Consider the following 21,004-nt stretch of genomic DNA (forward strand, 5'->3'; position numbering starts at 1 on the left):
TTTTTTTATTAGTCTTAAATTCTAATTTTTTCTCTGCTATTAGTCGTACTAGAACTCCCTTAAAAATAACCTTGAAAAATTCCATTCTAACATTTTCACACGGGACAAAGAAGAAAAATGTATCGATTTGATTTAACCAATGATGACTGATTATATTTCTAGATTGAGAGAAACACTACTGAATGTCGGATCTACAAGACTTTTCTTTGAATTTATGCTTAAAGTTTTATTTAATATATTAGTAAAAAAATTTACATATGAAATTTTTCAATCTAAGAAAATAATAATTTCGACCAGGGATTCGATTTCGACTTAAAATATATTATTAAAATTAATTAGGTATTAATCCATATGGGATATATTCCCGTTGTGGAATTTGAAACAAGTCTGTTGCTTTTGAATCAATTGTGGGTCCATGCAACAATTCTGACATGAAACTTATGTATGTGATAGCTAAACGTAAAGTTTCAATGCGCGATAAACGTTTTTCGTATGCAAATGTTGGTACCTAAAAACAAAAAACAACAAATTAATCTTTTTATTTAAAACCAAATTAATATCTACAAATATTTACCTTACGACGTAACTTATCGAATGCTTCATTTAAATTAAACATACGGCGTCTTTCTCGAATATTTGCTGCTCGACGCTGTGCTACAGTAGCAACACGACGCCTTGGTTTTTTATGTGTACTTGTTCCATTTCCAGTTCCATTTGATCGATTTGAAATTCTTTGTTGAACCATTCCTCCACATTGTTGACGAGGCCATACTAGAGAAAATTTTCAAAATTTATAGATTTCTTCACATAGAAAAACGAAGATATGTTTTATTAAATCTATCGAGTTTACGAAATAATTTTCAAGCTAAAGTTGACTGTCATTTAAAAAGGCACATTTTTACGTTTAGATTTTTTTCTATCTCATTTGATTCACTACCCGTAAATCATTTTTTAACACTATAACAAAAGTGGGTTTATTACGTTTTATTAAACAAAAAAATAATAATTTCTAGGATTGATATTACCATCGGATTTAGGAAAAAATAGACGGCAAAATAATTTTGTAATAGTGTTCCATTTTTGAACGCAAGGGCTAAAAAGTTCAGAACCCAACCAGCTCCTCTATAGTCTAGTCTAGTATAATATAAATATTTATTATCTATGGTCTAGTCTAACAATGCAAAATCCAAACGTTGAGCGTTAGTTAAACGATTCATATCGTAAATGGAATGTTTCAATATAACATTTGACGTTTGAAACAAGCAAAAGTATACATAGGAGAAATTAGATCACCCTTTACCAAGTATATAAATTCAAGGCTAAGTTTTTTTGGTAAATTTTGTTCGAAACAAGTTATTTCTTGGTTTCAATATTCCATTTACTTCGCAATAAACAGAACCAGATCCAATATATAAGTCAAAGTCTCCAAAAAATTCTATCTCAAAAATACACACAAAATTTCTATACATATATAATATTTACCAAAATCAGATGGAAAACCTGATAATATATCAGGGTAACTCGATATCATGGCTGAGTTTGGTGGATTCATACAATGCGGATCCCACAACGATGTGTACGGTGAAATTTCTGATGAATAGCTTGATAATTCGGGACCCTGTTTTTTGCAGAAAAAATTGATATTAGATATTTTTAAAAGTACCTATGTATAATTAATTTGTAACTTTTAGGGTAAATGAAGATCGAAAAGCCGTCACTAAAGCTATCAATGGACAGTCGTCACTAATCGCTTTTTGCATATCGTCTGTCGCTTTTAGGTAGATTCAATTCTTTTCAATGAGAATGTGATATTCTTGTAGATTTAAAAGTAAGGTATATTACGCCCTGAGCTACGGAGGAAAAATGAAAAAGTATAATTTCAAAAAATATTGATTTAAATTCGATAATAATTTTTGACGTTTTTTTTTTATTAATTTTAGATTGATTTGTCTGATTTTTAACCAACATCGTAAAAGCGGAAGTTTTTCAACTCAATTAATTTCATTTTTCCCGTAAGTAGGTAGATCTAACCGATAGAAAGGATAATAATTTTTAACGAAAAAGCTATTTAAGAAATAAGATAAATACTGCTGTCTATAAAAAAAAATGCACTGAATGTTAAAAAAGAATATTTAGGCTTCAAATATAAAAACCTTTTTGAAAAGCAATCTTAAAATGATAAGTAATATTATTTCAATATTACGAACAATTACATTTCAATGGGTAACTGTTTATAATAATTAATTATATAAAAATATTTTTGACCATTCTGTGCAATTTTTGGGATCGATACTTGTCTTTTTTCCGACTTATTTGAAAGTTAAAAAAGGTGTTAAGCACCCATTTTGTATTTTATAGTTCCGAGGCCGTATTAGTGATAAAAACAATTATCACACCAAGCAGTAATTTCGCATATGGCTTCATAATGAAGAGTCATATTATTTAGGTAAATTAGTTGCCGAGAAAGTGACAATTTAGTTTACGGTAAAGTGCCAATTAATGAATACTCGATTTTCGGTCATTCTAAGAAACAGATAATTTAAGATATAGTTATTGAAATAAATACCACGATACTCGAGTATCTGTAGTATAGAGTAGAGTATATGTAGCTCAAAGGCTATTTGATTCCGACGATAAATTAAAAAAAAAAAACCTAAAAACTTAGTTTGAAAAATCAAACTAAAATAGCCATAGATTTTAGAAACCACTATTTGTTTAAATATTTTTGTTAAGAACTATTGTTTATCCATATCCAAGAAAGTATTACAAAGAACTAAAGGCAAAAGACAATTCAATATCTAGTTTTTTTTTTCGTTTTTTAAAACTAAATGTGTTAAGGTACTATCGGTAATAGACTTTGCATTCAGAATTTAATGAAACTCGGCATAGTTCTCCATTATTATATCATAATTAACCAGATTAATTTTTAGGGTCCTTCAGAGAACTGAAAATCTGAACGTCCAGTTTTGTGAAATAAAATAAAATCTGCGATTTTCCATAAGGATCAATGTAAAAATATCTTAAAATTTTTTTTTTCAGTTCTCTGAATTCCCCTAAAAATTTAACTGGTTAATTATGATATAATAATGGACAACTATGCCAAGTTTCATTAAATTCTGAATGCAAAGTCTATTACCGATAGTACTACCTTAAGCGTATGCGACGGTAATTTTTTAACTTAAATATATTTTCTTTATAGGTACCGAAAATCAAGAATGTTAACATTTTAAAAATCTTTTCAAAATTATGTAAATAATTTACGAAAATTTTCCGCATTAAGATAACATAATCAAATTTTTGAAAACGTCCTGTTTTTAGTCAACACTTTTTCTGCGATATTTAAATTTTTATTTAAAAAATAATACAACAGCAACATAATTCATAAAATTTAAGCACATCTCAAAATTACTAAATATCGTATTTTTGGAACAAAAGAAACATTTTTCCCATTCATCATCCTTAAACATTGACAAACCCACCGAGTAACCTTCTTAAAACTTTAAATATTTTGAATCATTTAAGAACAAAAATGAAAATAAAATAAAAAACAAGATTAAAAATTAAAAACTTTTCATGCAAAAGAAAGTTAAAGAGTAATTAATTATACTCTTACAAATAATTTTTCAAAACGTTCCTAACATTAAAAATGAAAAACAATCTAGCGACCCATTTTATAGTTTGGATTACGCAACCGATGCAAATTTAAAGAAAATTACTCAGTTTTCTTAGTAATTTTGAAAATTGTGCCTATACACAATAAAATTTTGAAAATTTTATTTCAATAAAAAAATTATTTAATTGATGAAAAAGCGTTTACGCGTTTTATGTTCGTATAACAATTAAATATTTCTTAAGTCAACTATTATTTCTTTTATATACTTAATCCAAGAAAATAAATATTTGAAGGTTTAAAAATTTTCTTGATCAAGAAAATATTTAAGTACTCGCTATTTTGTTTTTTTTTATAAGGCTTTTGTTGTCTTATTAGCTTTAATAAAAGCAAAATAAAATAATTATAAGTCTAAATAAAAATTAAAAAATGAAAATTTTAAAAAATAGCTACTTACTGAATGATTTGACTCCCAAATCCCAGGCTCAAAAGACATAACAAAATTATCGTTACGCATATATACGACACTTAAAAGAAAAACAGTACGCACTTAAATCACAATAAACTAGAAAATTCAATATATCTATTAGTTAAATTTAATAAAGAGACACTTGTTATCGTAGAAATTTTTCGAATACAAGTGTATATTTTCTATTATATATTCTATGTATTGTGATATAAAATGCACTTGTCTTCTTCAAAATTCATAATTTTATTATTATGATTATTATATTACATAATATTTATGGAAAATTTGTAGGAAAATTATCCTTATCATGTTATGTAATATGGTTGAATCTTGTTCGCACTTATATGATTGGTAGCGTATGTGAACTAAGGGGTTGGTTTTCGTTAAATTATCAACGAATCATATTGCGTAAGGCTGACGTGAAACGTTCATAGCAGCAGTTACATTTCAACACACAGGACTCTTGATTCTACACACAGGATCGATTATTCAATTTGTGAGTGTGTATAGGATTGAAAATATGTTGTTTTACTTCCGTTATTAAAAAAAAGTTAGAGAAGTGGAAATTTATGGTAAAGAAGGGTGAGTTCGTGTTTTAAGCACTTCCAGTTTAGATCGAATATTATTTAGTAATAATTTTCCTAGCGATTGGTTTTATCTTGACTTAATTCTTATCAAAATTAAAAACTAAGCCCTTCTTTTGGTGATTTCATACTTCGATTATTCATTAAGACAACAATTTTGATTAAATGAATGTAATTTCTTATTCTAATCCTCGGTCTTAATAAGATATTTCAAAAAAGGTAGATATCTAATTATTTTATGCTCATTATTTTTATTCGATAAATGAAACCCAGCTAGATCGACCTTCCTAAACCCCCTGCATACCAAATTCAGGGGAGTAAACCTTTTCATTAAAATCTTTGGAGCCGTTTCCGAGAGTTAATAAAGAGTTTCCGAAATAAAACGATATATATATTTGTAATCTTGGAAACGGCTCCAACGATTTTCATGAAATTTAGTATGCAGGTGTTTTCTGAGTTGAAAACGAAAAATCGATCTAGCTAGGTTTCATTTGTAGAAAACATCGTTTTGTTTCTTTTCATACAAAAGTTGCTCGTGTAAATTATATAAGTTTCGATTCGAAACTCAATTTGGATTATCCTTTATAATAAAAATGGTGGAAGCGGCAGGAAATATATATTCAATTGATATTCTTAAATAAATTAAGTTTATAGTCTCCAGTTAAATAACTAAATAACTATGGCAATATACACAAAGCAGACAATTGAAATAGGTATAGGCTAAAAAGTATAAAATAATTTTTAAAATTAAACGCGAGGGTGTGTTTTTGCTTACTTTCTGATCATTACCGTCATATATATTAAGTGTTTGGTAGGCAATTTTAATCCATATATCCTACATAATACCCTAAATAACCTGCTAGAAAAAACTGCTTCATACAAAAATTGTTGAGTTTGATGGAGGGCGTCTCAAAGGTGGATCATTTAATGATTCACGCAGGTTTCTAGCTAATAAGTGATACATAATCCCTTTTAATTAGAAAGTTGTTCATAAAAAAAATGTAATAGAAAACATTATTCAATTAAATCGAAAGAAAATACGTCAGCCATAGAAAAACAGCTTAGATAAAAGGCTAAACTTCTATTAGTGAAAATAAACAGGAAATTAATTTCTTATGCTGTGATCAGTCACAAAAACTAACATGAAACAACAACAAAAATAAGCAATTATCAAATGGATATATAATGGATTGTATTCACTGTAAATACTATTTGGTATTTGCCTATTCTCATTGTTATTTGGTGTTCGCCTTCGTATTTGGTCGTAGCTTTATAAGTGAGAAACCATTCCCGGACCCTTGGACTCTAGTTTCAAGAGAAGGTTAGACATTCGAGGCTTAACTGTTTTTTATTTATATTATTTTGGAAGTGATGTGATATGTTATAAAATAACATTGCAGGATAATATTATATATCAGATTTTTTTTGCTGTTAGGTTTGTTTCATGATGATACAATATGCTGTATAAATATATAGAGATATATTAATACAGTCAATTTGTCCTTAAAAAGGCCCCTTGAGGGAAAGTTTTGGGGTAGTTTTGATTTCTTTTATGCTACCTATGAGTTTTTTTTTTTGGGATGTTGCTGCTTGTTAAGAAAGTAATTTTTTCTTATAATTATAAAGATATGCTGGCATGCCTGAAAACCCAAATTTTAATAGTTTTCGGCGGATAACCGAGAAAACCGTACATATAATACAAAAAAATTTTTTTCGGATTGGCTACGTATTATAGATTTATTTTTTCTTCGACAAAAACTTCGAATCATTCAATGCTTATATAGTAATGTAAAAATGGAATAGTATTATTGGTGGACACTCAACGTTCTTTTTTCCAAGTTCATAAAATAATTTACGACTAAAATAAAATTGCTTGCTCGCTTTTTCGCAGACAGAATACTACCTTCACCGAATCTTAGCTCGGGAAGTATAAGTTTTTACAGAAACGAAAGGCAGTTGAACCTCTTTAACTGAGTTAATTGTTGAAATACCATGTATAGACAATGTTGATGACTCTTATCACATTACACATACATTCATGTCACACATACATAACTGATAGTCTCATATAATACATACAATACAATTTGCGCCTAATTTGCACCCTCACGGGTAAACAGTGATGTTTACAAAAAAATGTGTAGTTGTTTATTTTTTTATAAGTAACATTTTTTACATTTAAACTTTTGTTCTATCCCTAACGGTTTACAAAATGGGTCTTACGGACCCAAGACCCAATTGACCTTTGTTGCTCATTTACGAACTCGACCTCACTTTTTACGTCCTGAGTACGCTGTAAATATATCAGCTTGATATCTTTTTTCGTTTTTGAGTTATCGAGTTGACAGAAGGACGGACGGACGGACAACCAAAAATGGATTAATTAGGTGATTTTATGAACACCTATACCAAAATTTTGTTGGTAGCACCAATATTTTTAAGCTTTACATACTTGGGACTAAACTTAGTATACTTTGTATATTACATATATACATGGTGTAAAAATTCACTCGAACCAGGACTCGTACCCGGACTTCTTGGATTCAGTCAAGCGCCCTTCCAATTGGGCCATTCGAGATCTACACACAAAGTGCAATTTTGGAACTAATCGAATTTTTATTTTTACTCTGTTTAAACTTTATTTTTACTTTAATCATGTATACGATATTTTATTTGAAATTTATATCAAAGTCTCTCGAGTATAATTGACGATTTTAATATGATACATAGAGCGTAAACTAAATATTTGCAAATATCTTGTCTAGTAGTAATTTTAATTAAATAGAATTGAAAAAAATTATTCTATGTTGTTTGTACTATTTACAAAATATAATTTTGTATATTATATTATTATTATATGTTATGAAAGCAAAGCTATATAGTAAGAATATTTTTTAATTAAAACAATTTTATGTAAATTTTATGTTTACGAATAATAATTTGTATTATTTATATTATTATTTTTTTAAAGGTAAATATTTACATTATAGTTGTATTACATACAATATGGCTTTGTTGATTCAATTCCATTATTGAATTTTGACATGAAATGGATACCTAATTGTTATTTAAATTTTAATCAAATACAATTCAAGCTCAATAGTTTACAACGCTGTTTTAAATTTTGTATTTTATAATTTGACTGATCTCATCAATTTTATGATCAAGTGTATTTTATTGAGAGCTCTGCCACTAAAAATAATCTTTTTTCCATGCGTTTCCACCAAACTCCATTTTATAGTTCACTAACTTAAATTTACCTACTTCAGGAGAAACTCATACAAAATTTCAAATTAATTGTTTGAAGTATGACGACATAATAATTTTCTAAAGTTATAATGCAGTCGGGTAGCTCGTTGTCAGAATGGAAAATATTAACAAAAATTTTGAGATCTCCAATCACGAAAAAATCGAGAATTATCTTTATTATCTTGAGTACCTAATTTTGATATTGAAAATTCAAAAATCAAGTCTCTTTAACCTTAGGACGAATACTTTTTGAGATGTCAACAATAATCGTATACGATTGTTGATATACCGGAGCAATTTCCTAACTTGAAAAATCTTCAAATCAATGAGATTTTTGTCTTTTATGATAATTTTAAAGATAGTCGCGTCAATGAATACGTAAAAGAGGCCATCTTCAGGAGTTCTCGAGAAAAATCACATAATAAATTAATTTTCTTGTTTACAAAATGTTTGGATTATCCTAAAGCCAATAAGGATGGTATTTACACAGTTGTGGATTCAGGATTTCTTTTAAGAAGAGGCAATTTTGTGTAATTTTTCCAGAAAATTTGTTCCAAGATAAAATTGCCCCTTCTTAAAAGAAATCCTCAATCTACAGCTGTGTAAATACCTTTAGGAAAATCAAAACAATTTGAAAACAGGAAACAAATTTTTTGTAATATTTGTGTTATTACAAAGTGTGACTTTTAAATTGATTTCTAATTAAATTTTAATAAAAAGTACAAATTTTTGCTCAGAACAAATTCTTTAAAATTTATAAAAAATTGCCTCATTTGTATAATTTTTGTTATAAAATGCGATTAATACCTAACTCTACTTTGAGATTAGTTTACCAAGGCAATTAATGTTTTTATTTATCAGTTAGAAATTATTTTTCTAAAGAATTATGTTTGAATTATTATATTTGTAGTTTTCACGTTGGATTTTATTAAAATTTTTAACAAAATAATTAATTTTAAAACAAAACTTCGAAAGTTATTTATAATAAAATAAATAACAATTTATTAAATATATCAAGCCATTAAAAATAATTTGCTTTTTTTAAATGTAGATTTTGTTTATTTTAATCGATCAACAATTTGTCTTCTAAACTATCATAATAAGGCAACGCTGTGAAAAAAATTAACATTGTTCGGATTTTACGTGATGGACGAAGGGCTAAAAGAAATCCACGACTATGTAAACTACCATTCATATTGGCTTAAAAAAATTTAAACAATTTCAAAACAGGAAATTAATTTTTTTGTGATATTTGCGTTATGCAAAATAATTGTTACTTTTTTAATTATATTCTAATTAAATTTTAATAAAAAAAAGACAAAACAAATGATTATAATCACATAACCGTATTAGTTACGACGATTAGTGCATCATACGCACACACTTCACGGCTCGTTATTGATATGATTTGTGACACACGATAGCCATCTGCTTTTTCCTGTGCTTTATATTTAATAATAAAGTGTTTGATACTATTTTACGCTTTTATATAATTTAATAAAGAGTACCTCTACATACTACATACAAATAATTTATATTATAGCTTTGAGAGTCAAATATTATAGAGAGGCGAGAACCCCTTTTTGTTATTGTTAAAGTCACCGATTAACCACTACTGTATCATAACAAAACTCTGCATTATGATAATATATTTTTGTTATAAAGCTTGTATTATATTATCTTGTCTTATAATTTGTGCTATAAATTGTGTTAGACTTGGGGTGGAACATGGAATAATTTCGAGATATTTTACTTGATTTTAGGCGATATTTCAAAAATTACGTTTCCAATCAGGACTATTTGGGTTACAGCACAGAATCCCGTGTATAAAAAAACGCCCCCATCCTCCATTAAAAGCATAATTTAAATTTTTAATGGATTTGGAACGCAAAAATATGGAACCAAAGATCTGGAAAGTGTAGGTAGGTATACGTAATATTATCGATTGTTAAGCCGATGGCATAGACGAACGTTTAATGAATAAGTTTAACATTCAGGTAAAATCTAAGCGAAAGTCTTACACTTCTTGCAGGGTAATTTTTATGCTAATTTATGAAAAGAAACTTGTAGATGTTTTCCAAATTGCTATACCATCTTAAAGATTTTTTATTGTTGCCAATCACTATAGCTGTGAAGCGAAGCGCTCTTTCTCCAGGATGGCGTATATAGAAAACAAATGTCGAACTATCGACACTCTGCTTTTATACATAACTTTCATAATAATATGTACAGTTTTAAATTTTTTTAGATAAAATAGTCATAATTCATTGAGTATATCAGAAATTTAGCCATGAATTTTTTACATTTACAATTTTTAAATATAAGATTAAATTTAACATTTTTTATTTTTTTTAAATATATCTTTATATATTATAGCTCATTTGTTATTCTGATGCATGAGCTACATTATTGTTCAGTTTCATTCAAATTCATTCAGTAGTTTTTGTGTGAAAGTTTATACAAATACTATATCATATTATATACAAATATATTTTATTTTCACAGTTTTTTTCAATACTATATAACTACAGATTATAGTTGAGTAATTATGCAGGCCCCTAGGTGTCAGGCCAGGGGCCTAGGGCCCCACAAATTCACGATCCATCCCTGTTCCCAATCATCAAAACAACCCGATTTTGTTTTTGTTTTTTAAATTGAAATTACCTTATATAGTAGAGCAGTGGCATAACTCGAGACCCGCCACTCTAAAGAATCCCCTTAAAGAACACAAATACAATATTTTTAAAAATATTTAAGGCAGTTATGGAAAGTTGTTTTCGTCATCCGAGAAGTTGATTTTGTGGCATACCGAATAACTTATTAGTGTCACACTCACATAAACAGCTTGTTTCAAATTTTTTATAGAGATCTTTTTATGGAGACCTGTAGACAATGCCAACTTTGTTTACTAATTCTATAAAACGTCACTAATGTGACATAGGCATTAGAATATAAATCACAATGTTTTTGTACAACAAATAGTTTTAATAAATTTACCCTCTTATTATTACATAATCACATATATATTTTTAATATGTAGCAAATTTGGCATCAACCATATATAATCTGTCATATTATAGAACTTATTTGTCCTAATTCAATAAAATAATATCATTATTATCCTTCAATACGTTCAATTTTTATTACAAATTTCCATGTTTAATTAAAATTATTCGATTTAATTTTTTTCGATTTTTATAAAAAAAAATTACTGTGTTATGTTACATGTAGCATTTTGTATTTCTCTATTGAATCAAATTACTCTAATTATCCGACGAACCAAAGAGATACCTATGTATAGGCTGTTTTTTTAACTCGAAATATACGTGAAACTCGAAAAATAGTTTTAAATAGATATCGAAAATAAAAATTTATCCATACTTTCATGGAAGTGTTTTTAATATCATTTTACGACCGATTCCACACAAAAATTGTTTAAAATTTGGTGGGATTTTCGAAATTTTTATTCAAATTTTATTTTTGCAATTAATACCATGGCTTGTAAAATGGTTGGAAATTAAGGTCAAGTGACCATTTGCGCCATTTATTATTTACTATTAAATTGTCCACTTCGGCCCTTGATCAAATTAAAACATGATGCAATTTTTTTTTTCAATTTCTTTCCCTTTCCATTGAATTTTTGGACATAAAACATATTGAAAATTTTGCAGGAGGATTAAAACTAGCATGGTAGGTACAGAATCTTAAAAAAATTTAACAGATATTGGTATTCAAAAAATTCGGCGGAAACGGATATATAAAATATACAACAATAAACAAATGTGGAATAAAATATTACGAAATAATTATTGGTTTATGAGATCGTTACTATATTATATAAGGAAAGTAATAAGATAAATTTTTTTAAAATTAAATCGTTTTGGTAGTGCAACCATTGAACGCATACACACATAATCAACTCCCGACTCGTAGCAGTCGGAGCAATACTTAATTGTCTTGTGTTGTTACAAAGAACTGTCATTCTGACAACCAATATGGTTGCCTCATCAATTATGTTATGTTTTTCAAAAATTATTAGAACTCCTCATATAGCTAGGTATTAATAAAAATTGAATTTATAAAAATTACAAAAATAAGTGCATTATAAATGAATAACAAGAAAATACATATTCGTTTTAATAGAAATCATAACCTCAAATTTATATTATATTTCGAATTATTTTTGAATGAAAACGAATCATTTTTTATTCTAGAATTCAATGTATGTCCCAATATCCATCTCATTTTATAGAACCAGTGTATAAAAAATCTAAACAAGGCGAATTGGAAAAATCTGGAGAAATTAGTAGCATCGCACATGTTCCTGTAAAGGCTGCAAAAAATGATCAAACCGATTCTGTGTTTCACGACGATGCTATTGCGTAATTAAAGCTCATTAAAATCTTGATAATTATATTCTGATAATATTTTTAATTTTATAGGAAATTCACAAATTATGTAATGAAAGGAGGAAATAAGACATTAGCACGTGAATTAGTAGAAAAGACATTTGAACACATTAAACGTACACAAATAGAAAAATATCACAAAACTAAAAGTCCAGAAGATAAAGCGAAAATTATTACGAATCCGAGAGTCATTTTTAGCAAAGCTATTGAAAATTGTCAACCTGTTTTAGGATTAACACCCATTAAAAGAGGAGGAGCTACTTATCAGGTAACTTTTAAATTTTTCTTAAAAAATTTAATTTAAATTTGAATAATAATTTAGGTTCCAGTGCCAATAACCCAAAAACGATCAAGATTTCTATCGATGAAATGGTTAGTTGAAGCTGCAAATGAAAAAGAACGCACAGTACATTTTCCAGAAAAAATGGCCTGGGAATTAATAGAAGCGGCGAATAATACCGGACGTGTAGTCAAACGTAAACAAGATTTACATAAACAATGTGAGGCAAATAGAGCCTATGCTCATTATAGATGGAGTTAAAAATATACTGTTATATTTAATTTGTTATAAACATTTATTTAATACTTAAAAAATTAAAATTATACAACTAATTTGTTATTTATTTTTGTTCCCCTGGTCCTAAAACCTGATCTACACATTCCCAATTTAAAATTTCCCCGTATTGTAAATTGATCTTGTAAATATCTTCAGTCGAATATCTACTTAATTTTAAGTATAATTTATCAGTTAACGCTGTAGACATGTCTGATAAAGGAACAATATCGTCGATTGGTATATCCACATTCTTTCGTCTTGACCAAAAATCTAAGTAAGATATTCTTAATAAGGTTCCATCTTTATTTATGTACATAAATCCTATAAAATTTTCTGTAACTTTTCCTAATACAGTAAGTGATATTGTACCCGTTACACCTAAAAAAATGTAATTTTTACTGAAAATCTTAAATATGTTTAATTTTTTATGTATACCTAAAGCTGCAATAATAGGTAAATAATTTTCATCGATTACTCCAATAAATTGAAATATACCCGACAATGGGATTGCAATTGTTGTAGTAATGCCTTGATAAATTTTTAATTTATTAATTGCCTGTAAAAGTCTTATGTAAGGAAATTTATAAATTGGTTTAAACTCTGTATTGTCTGTACGTTTGGTTGAAGAACTTAAAAATTTCGGTGTTTGATTAATCAAAAGTACAGGTAATATCTTTATTTGATTAAATTTTTTAAATAAATTCATTTTCTATTTAATATATTAGATATACTTTTCAATTTTCAATTATATTTTGAAAGTTGGTATGCATGTCGCACATACGGAAGCCTGAATGGTTCATGATCAATTTATGAAAAAGTGGCGCTACACTAGCTTTTTTTTAAAATGTGTACTACTTACAAGTATAAAACCAACTTTCAAAAAGTGCACTTGTGACTTGTGGTTATGGATAATTGTATATCCGGATTTAATGATAATATGATAATGTTTATAATTTGTATTATGTAGTTAGTTAAAAATTTTTTAAAAATATAAAGTTTTAATTAGTCTTTTCTCTAAGAAGACTAAAAAAAGATTTGCTAGATGGCAGAACTAGGGAGATACAAATATTTTGATTCCCTGCCATCTAGCGGATCTTTTTTTAATCTTCTGAGGAAAAACGCTAATTATATTTTTTAAACAATACTAATACAAATTTTTAACTAACTACATAATACAAATTATAAACAGTATCATATTATCATTAAATCCGGATATACAATTATGAATAATTCCAGACAGTTTCCGTAGTGGCTAACTAAAGAATAGTTATCACCGACTGACATTTTTAAGGTTTGTATCCATAACCACAAGTCACAAGTGCACTCTTTGAAAGATGGTTTTAGTTTTATACTTTTGGGTAGTACACATTTAAAAAAAAAGCTAGTGTAGCGCCACTTTTTCATAAATTGATCATGAACTATTCCGTACGCACATGGAAGAAATTGGGTTGGTACTAATTATGTTTTCATGTGCACCGTGTGGTTTAAAATTTAAAACATAAATTATTAAATTACAAAATAATTTTTATTTTGCATATTAAAGAACTGCCAAAATGGCATCAAGTAGTAAATTAAAAGATGCGTAAGTAGTGTTACAATTTTTGTCAAATAAGTTTTCATATAAATATTTAATTGCTTAAGAAATATTAGAGGTTATATAGTCCCCAAATATCGTTGATTTTACAAAAGCGATTTCGGATATACTAATTTGTATTGTTTTCCGTAGGTTTAACGCCGATCTAATATATGGAGCTTTTTTTACTGGAGGTCTTGTTCACTGGACCAAGGATGGAAAAGAATTATTGTGTCAAAATAATAACTGCGTGAAAGTTTTGGATATAGAATCAGGATTAGTGACTCAAACGATAGGAAATGCTGATAGCGATGAAGATGAAGACACGGTAATTACTTACACTTTATCGTCTGATAATGAATACGTTGTAATTTCATTTAAAAGTGGACTTTTGAAATTATATTCTAAATCAGAAGGTCGTATTTTAAAAATGTGGCGTAGTATTCATAAAGGTCCTATTTCTCGAATGGCTTTAAATGAAAATAAGCAACTAGCCACAGGAGGATGTGATGGGGCTATACGTTTGTGGGATCTAAATTATCAAGCATGTACACATAATTTAAAAGGATCACAAGGAGTCATTAGTGTAGTTAAATATAAAACTGCTAATGAAATTTTCGGCGCTTCTGATGATAATAAAATTCGAGCTTGGAATACAGAAACTGGAAATTTAATATTGACGTTATCAGGACATTATAGTCATGTGTCTGATTTCGATTTTCATTCAGATGGTATCCATTTGGCTAGTTGTTCACGAGATAAAGTTATTATTTTATGGAATACAAATGACGAAACTTCTAAAAAAGTAATTCCAACCTTTGAAAGCACTGAAGGGATTGTGATTCTACCCAAGAAGTTTGAATTGCCAAATTCTAAAGTCGATTCTAATGATATTCATGTGGCTTGCGCTGGAGAATCTGGTGCTGTTAAAATTTGGAATATGTCATCTGCAAAAGAAATATTTGTACAAAATAATTCATTAATTTCGAAAGCGACTGAAGAAGGTGGTTTATCGATAACGCAACTACTTTTCGATTCCATTAATAACAATTTTACAGTGGTAGGAAGTGACCATAATTTAATAATTCATAGCTTAGAGACGTTTGATTGCATCAAACAGTTTAGCGGTTTCTCAGATGAAATATTAGATGTAGTTTATATTGGTCCTGATGACATGTTATTGGCTGTTGCAACTAATTCTGCCGATATCAAAGTGTATGATTCAAAAAATATGAGTTGCCAATTGCTAAAAGGTCACACAGATTTAGTTTTATCTTTAGCTAAATCATCAGCAAATCCAAATATACTTGTATCGTCGAGTAAAGACAACACAATTCGATTATGGTTACGGGATGAAAAATTATCAAAAATTACGTGTATAGGAATTGGAAGTCGCCATACGAATTCAGTTGGATCAGTAGCATTAAGTAATTTATCTACTGATTTTGCAGTGTCTGTAAGTCAGGATAATTGTGTTAAAATGTGGCAAATTAGTGATAAATTATTGAAAAAAACAAAAGATTTATCATTAATTTGCACTCATACAGAAATAGCACATCAGAAAGATATTAACTGTGTGACAGTATCTCCAAATGATAAATTAATCGCAACATGTTCTCAAGATAAAACAGTCAAGTTATGGTCGGCTGAAAATCTTCGAGAACTTGGTGTGCTACGAGGTCATCGACGTGGTGTATGGACAGCACGATTTTCACCGGTAGATCAAGTAATTTTGACCACATCAGCTGATTGTTCAATTAAATTATGGTCTGTTACTGATATGACCTGTTTAAAAACGCTTGAAGGTCACGATTCAAGTGTTCTTAGAGCTGAATTTATTACTAAGGGTTTACAAATTATTTCATCTGGAGCAGATGGACTTATCAAGCTATGGAATATTAAAACTTCTGAATGCGGACTTACTTTAGACCAACATGAAGGCCGTGTATGGGCACTAACTGTATCAGCTGATGAAAATTACCTAGTTACCGGTGGGTCCGATTCTATATTGATTCGATGGAAGGATGTTACAATAGAAAAACGGGAAGAAGAACTTGAAAAAGAAAGGGAAATGATTGAACAAGAACAAGAATTAAATAATTTATTACAACAAAATGAATTATTAAAAGCTCTAAGAGTTGCATTAAAATTAAACAGACCACGTCAAATTTTACAAATTATTAACAAAGTTATAAACACTGGTGATGTTGGATTTAAAGATGTAATTGGACAATTGAAAAATGATCATAAAGAATTACTTTTAAATGCTGCAGTTGAATGGAATTCAAATAGTAGAAATTGTCATGTAGCTCAATTAGTTTTAAACATTTTATTAAAGGATTTAATGGTCGGCGATTTTCGACCCACAAACTATCGAACGTTGTTGGAAGATTTGTTACCGTATACTGAAAGGCATTTTAAACGAATGACAAAACGAATTGAAGATTTTCATGTTTTAACATATGTAATAGAAAAAATGGAAGCTACGTCTAAACAAGTTTAATATTGTATTTCTTCAAACTGTTTCTCTCATTTCTCGTAAATCTCTAATTGTTTATCAGAGAATTAATAAAAAAATCGAAGGCACTATGAACATTTTAGGCAATGTTGGTACGTTATTGCCATGTATTAAAATACAGGGAATATTATTACAAAATTTGTGGCAGTTACGTATAGACATCTATAATATTTAGATTAAAGAAAATATTTTATTGATTTTCTTCTCAGGTGATAATTACAAATAAGTAACTGAATATTGGAAAAAGTTATTCTATACCTTATTTTTAATAAATTTTGTAAATAATCATAAAAGATAATTGGATATTATTTAAATAAAGTATTAAAAATTTTCTATTTGCCTTATGTAATTGACTGAATTGATTTAATTGTTAATATTTTTGCTAGGTATGTGTTCTAAAAAAATTGTTTTATGCAGAATTTCAAAACTCCTAAAATTATTGGATCAATGTTAATTGGTAATGATCTAACTTTGGAATCAAGAGCTTCCACAGATTCAATTGGAATAAAAGATAGCAAGACAACAGAACAAACAGTTAATCCAAATAATTTTTCTGATGGGACAGCAATGGTATCACAAGAAATGACTCATTGGATTGATAGGCGATCCAGATTAATGTTCCCACTTGCATTTTTAATATTTAACATATTGTATTGGTCATATGTATATGTGTTACGTTAAAAATATAAATATTTGCAAATATATATCTTTGTTATCGTTGATCTTTTAAACTCTACCAGGACTCATTTTAGGTGTAAAAAAGTAAACTTGAAGATGATTTACTGCATCAATATTTTATTGATTTTCTCCACACAAAAATATTCTCTAAGACTCGAAGTTGTAAGGTAAATTGAAAATTCAAAATCATTTGTAATAAAAAAAAATTCAATTTTTGCCCTGACGCACGGCGAGTGTCACTCTTTTAATAAAAACATTTTTGTCTTAGTCCAATTTTTCTACTCCAACTTGGTGTGCGTTTCATATGCGTATGATTTACTTGTGAGTGACAACTTTATAATCCCATTTTGTTGGATTCTCGCCAAAATTAATACATCGTTTTTCTAGAGACTTTTACGTTCTTTAAATAAATTGTTAATAATAATTTGTTCTTATTTTACAAACTTTTGAAGATATATCGAGATACATGAGTTTTGGAGCATATTTAATCACCGCTTACAAAATCGGTCATAATTTAACAACAAAAAATCGTACGGCTATGAAACGCACATCAAACTGTAGGAAAAAAAAATTCTTCTTTAATTATTACTTCTGTGTGTATTTCTTGATCGAATTTTATGTTTTCGCCTGCAGTTGTGCATTTTGTAGATAATTCGGGTTCAATATCTATATTTTCTTCTTTAATTGTTATTTCCGTATGCAAAATTTCGTCACATTTTAGATTTTCTTGTTCAATTATAAATTCTCTATCTAATATATCACTTTTTATTTGTTCATTTTCATTTGTTAATTCTGTATCCGCAGGTTCCATTTTTATATCTTCATTTTCGATTAAAAAGAGATATTGCGCATCATGATTCGATAATTTAGTATCATTTTCTAAAATTTCACAAGATTCAATTCCTGTATTAGCAAAATTTGTTTCTGAAACTAAAAAATGCATGTGGCCTGATTTATAAAATATTGTTTCTGCTTGTTCACTAGCTGTTTTATTTCTTTCTGAATCTACTTCAATAACTTGATTTTTTACAGTTTTCAAAGCTGAATTATTTGTAGAAGTTATTGTATTCTTAACAATTTTTTTTCTATTATTTTTTTCAAATTTCCTTTTATTTTTGACGTTTTCGGTTGCTTTAAAACTTCTTGGTAAATTACATGATGGAACTGCAGTCTTTTTCAAATTCCTTCTTTGAGAATGTATATCTAAAAAAAATTTGAAATTTGAATTAGTTGAAAAATGTATTCATTTGTTTTTAAAATATTAATTAAATTATTATTTTTTATAATTTAGGTTAGAAATTACTAATAATTTATTACCCGGAAAAATATAATCACTTTTCGTAAAATGTAAAGAACATACTTTTTGATATGAAGTAATTCTCTTTAATTTCAGCCTGTTTTTCCAAATTTCAAATTTATCTACCTGTTCAACATTACCCAATTCATCTTTAATGTGAATTATGACAGCACCACGCTTTGGTAATGAATGAAAAACAAGATTTAAATCTTTTGTAGTTTTACTTTGACAACCATTTACTGCACAACAAAGTCTACTTTTCGACTGTTTACGAGGCGGAAAAATAGCAAGTTCCATTTGAACTTTAAATTTTAACTAGTGCAATTGTCAAGGACATAGAGACAATTGTAAGCTAGAAACAGTTTAATTTTGACCACCAGGTGTCATGCATCTTACATATATAAAACTTTAGGATTCCAGCTGGTAAGTGTCACTTGGCGCTACGCGCTCTGGTGGTTAAAAAGGATAACTACTGCTAGGGTGACAGCTGTGATTTTATTACCTAGAGTTACGTAGTTTTTATTTATATAATCGCAAATAATTGAAATGTTTTTATCATTAAACCAAGTTCTTGACTTTATTGAGGCTACTCCTAAGTCTCGTAATTTTGTAGAAGGAGAGAAAATAATTAATGCAGGTCATTTAATCTACAATGGGTTGGAAAATCAAAACAATGATCAATACCATATTTTGTCGTATTGTATACAATCATCAGCTTTTCGAGATAAACCCCATGAAATAAAAACAGTTATACAAAAAAATAGTCAAATTGTTTCATTAAAGTGTAGTTGTACAGCTGGACTTAGTGAAAGATGTAAACACATCACAGCAGTGTTAACTAATTTTCTGTATCTTATACATGAAGGTTATAAAGAAGGAGAACGATCGCTACGTGTTAAAGCATTAGCGCGCCTGTCCCTGAAAATTTGTAGAATTTATAGTTCATTTTTCAGCCACCAGCCGCGCTGTGATCATTAAGTAGTATCTGCAAAGTTAGCTGTTTATGAATACAAGTAGATGAAGTTAGTTGCATAATGTACAAATTGATATATCATTTCAAATTAGTGCACAACAGCCCGCTTTTATTGATACTACTTAGCGGTCGCAGCGCCTCACTTATTTTATCCATATTTCGGGGACAATATTTTCTATTGCGATCGTTCTCCTTCTTATAACCTTCATGATCTTATAGAAATATGTATATTTTTAAACAATAAGTAAAGAAAGATACAAAACAAAATTATTAACTTACTTGGTAAAAAGTAATCATTTTTATTAAAATGCAAAGAGCAGACCACCATGTGCTCAGTAACATTTACTCCAATTTTCAAAACTCGTTCCCACATTTGCCTACAATCTATTTTTTCATCTTCACCAAAATTATTTTCGATTTTAACGAAAAACCGATTAGGTTTTGGAAAATGATGAAAACGAACGTCTGGATTTTGGGTTGCATTACTTGAACATCCATAAACACAACAGTATTTTCTACTTTTTGTTTTTTTTTGAGAAAATCTAGCTCCACAATTATTTAATAAATCAGAGGCCATAGTTAAGTGTTAATTTTCACTGATGTACACTCTTTTTATTATTAATAGACGAAGTATAAATAAACAAAATTTGATAGCATAAAAATTTGCCTTATTCTTATGTATGGCTAACTACCAGCTGTCACCCTAGTGCTAGTTTATAATGTGACCACCAGTCAGCGCACCATGTCCGGTGACACATACCATTTCGTATTTCGCACATTTTTGAAGATATTTCGAGATATATGTATTTTAGGGTATATTATTTAATCACCGTTTACATAATCGTCCATAACTTGACAACTTTTTCTACTTTTAATCATGACTTTCTTTACTTTTAAAATGAGCTCTAATAGAGCCTAAAAGGACTATAGGATAACTAAGATAGAGGCTTGCAAATAATTTTTAATGAAAAACTAAAAGGTCGTCTTTTTTTGTTTATAATTTAGATTGACATAAATTTATGCAATAATTTATAAATATTTACAAAAAAAGACTCAGATAAATACCTACCGCAATAAATGTATCTATG

At 28.4% G+C, this 21,004-nt stretch overlaps 5 protein-coding genes across 6 annotated transcripts; 2 read left to right on the forward strand and 3 right to left on the reverse strand.

Annotated features, from left to right (window-relative positions):
- Positions 1-299: 299 nt before the first annotated feature.
- Positions 300-4,214, reverse strand: LOC123296403 (protein Fer3-like). The gene is made up of 4 exons (XM_044877868.1): positions 4,068-4,214; positions 1,483-1,618; positions 575-771; positions 300-508 (listed from the first exon to the last, which is right to left on the reverse strand). The coding sequence occupies exons 1-4, from the start codon at positions 4,125-4,127 to the stop codon at positions 332-334; spliced, it is 570 nt and encodes a 189-aa protein (XP_044733803.1). The 5' UTR covers positions 4,128-4,214; the 3' UTR covers positions 300-331.
- A 2,892-nt stretch (positions 4,215-7,106) lies between these two features.
- On the reverse strand, positions 7,107-20,263 carry LOC123294552. 2 transcript variants are annotated; one of them, XM_044875618.1, is made up of 3 exons: positions 18,964-19,306; positions 18,174-18,849; positions 7,107-7,167 (listed from the first exon to the last, which is right to left on the reverse strand). In XM_044875618.1, the coding sequence occupies exons 1-2, from the start codon at positions 19,238-19,240 to the stop codon at positions 18,197-18,199; spliced, it is 930 nt and encodes a 309-aa protein (XP_044731553.1). In that variant the 5' UTR covers positions 19,241-19,306; the 3' UTR covers positions 7,107-7,167; positions 18,174-18,196. The 2 variants fall into 2 exon arrangements, with proteins under 2 accessions (XP_044731553.1, XP_044731554.1); XM_044875619.1 differs by lacking the exons at positions 7,107-7,167; positions 18,964-19,306 and adding an exon at positions 20,196-20,263 and having other exon boundaries at positions 17,750-18,849.
- Positions 11,880-12,891, forward strand: LOC123294553 (28S ribosomal protein S7, mitochondrial). Its single transcript, XM_044875620.1, has 4 exons — positions 11,880-11,969; positions 12,127-12,294; positions 12,355-12,589; positions 12,644-12,891. Exons 1-4 carry the CDS (start codon positions 11,908-11,910, stop codon positions 12,860-12,862), a joined length of 684 nt encoding a protein of 227 aa, XP_044731555.1. The 5' UTR covers positions 11,880-11,907; the 3' UTR covers positions 12,863-12,891.
- Positions 12,942-13,574, reverse strand: LOC123296165 (transmembrane protein 186; the record flags this gene model as incomplete). The annotated part of the gene is made up of 2 exons (XM_044877627.1): positions 12,942-13,255; positions 13,313-13,574. Coding segments are annotated over 2 exons (576 nt in total), but the record flags the coding sequence as incomplete, so codon positions are not given.
- Positions 14,346-17,383, forward strand: LOC123294550 (transducin beta-like protein 3). The gene is made up of 3 exons (XM_044875617.1): positions 14,346-14,459; positions 14,604-17,286; positions 17,355-17,383. Exons 1-2 carry the CDS (start codon positions 14,431-14,433, stop codon positions 16,951-16,953), a joined length of 2,379 nt encoding a protein of 792 aa, XP_044731552.1. The 5' UTR covers positions 14,346-14,430; the 3' UTR covers positions 16,954-17,286; positions 17,355-17,383.
- Positions 20,264-21,004: the final 741 nt, after the last annotated feature.

The sequence above is a fragment of the Chrysoperla carnea genome, chromosome 3 (assembly GCF_905475395.1).
Source record: "Chrysoperla carnea chromosome 3, inChrCarn1.1, whole genome shotgun sequence".
Lineage (NCBI taxonomy): Eukaryota > Metazoa > Arthropoda > Insecta > Neuroptera > Chrysopidae > Chrysoperla > Chrysoperla carnea.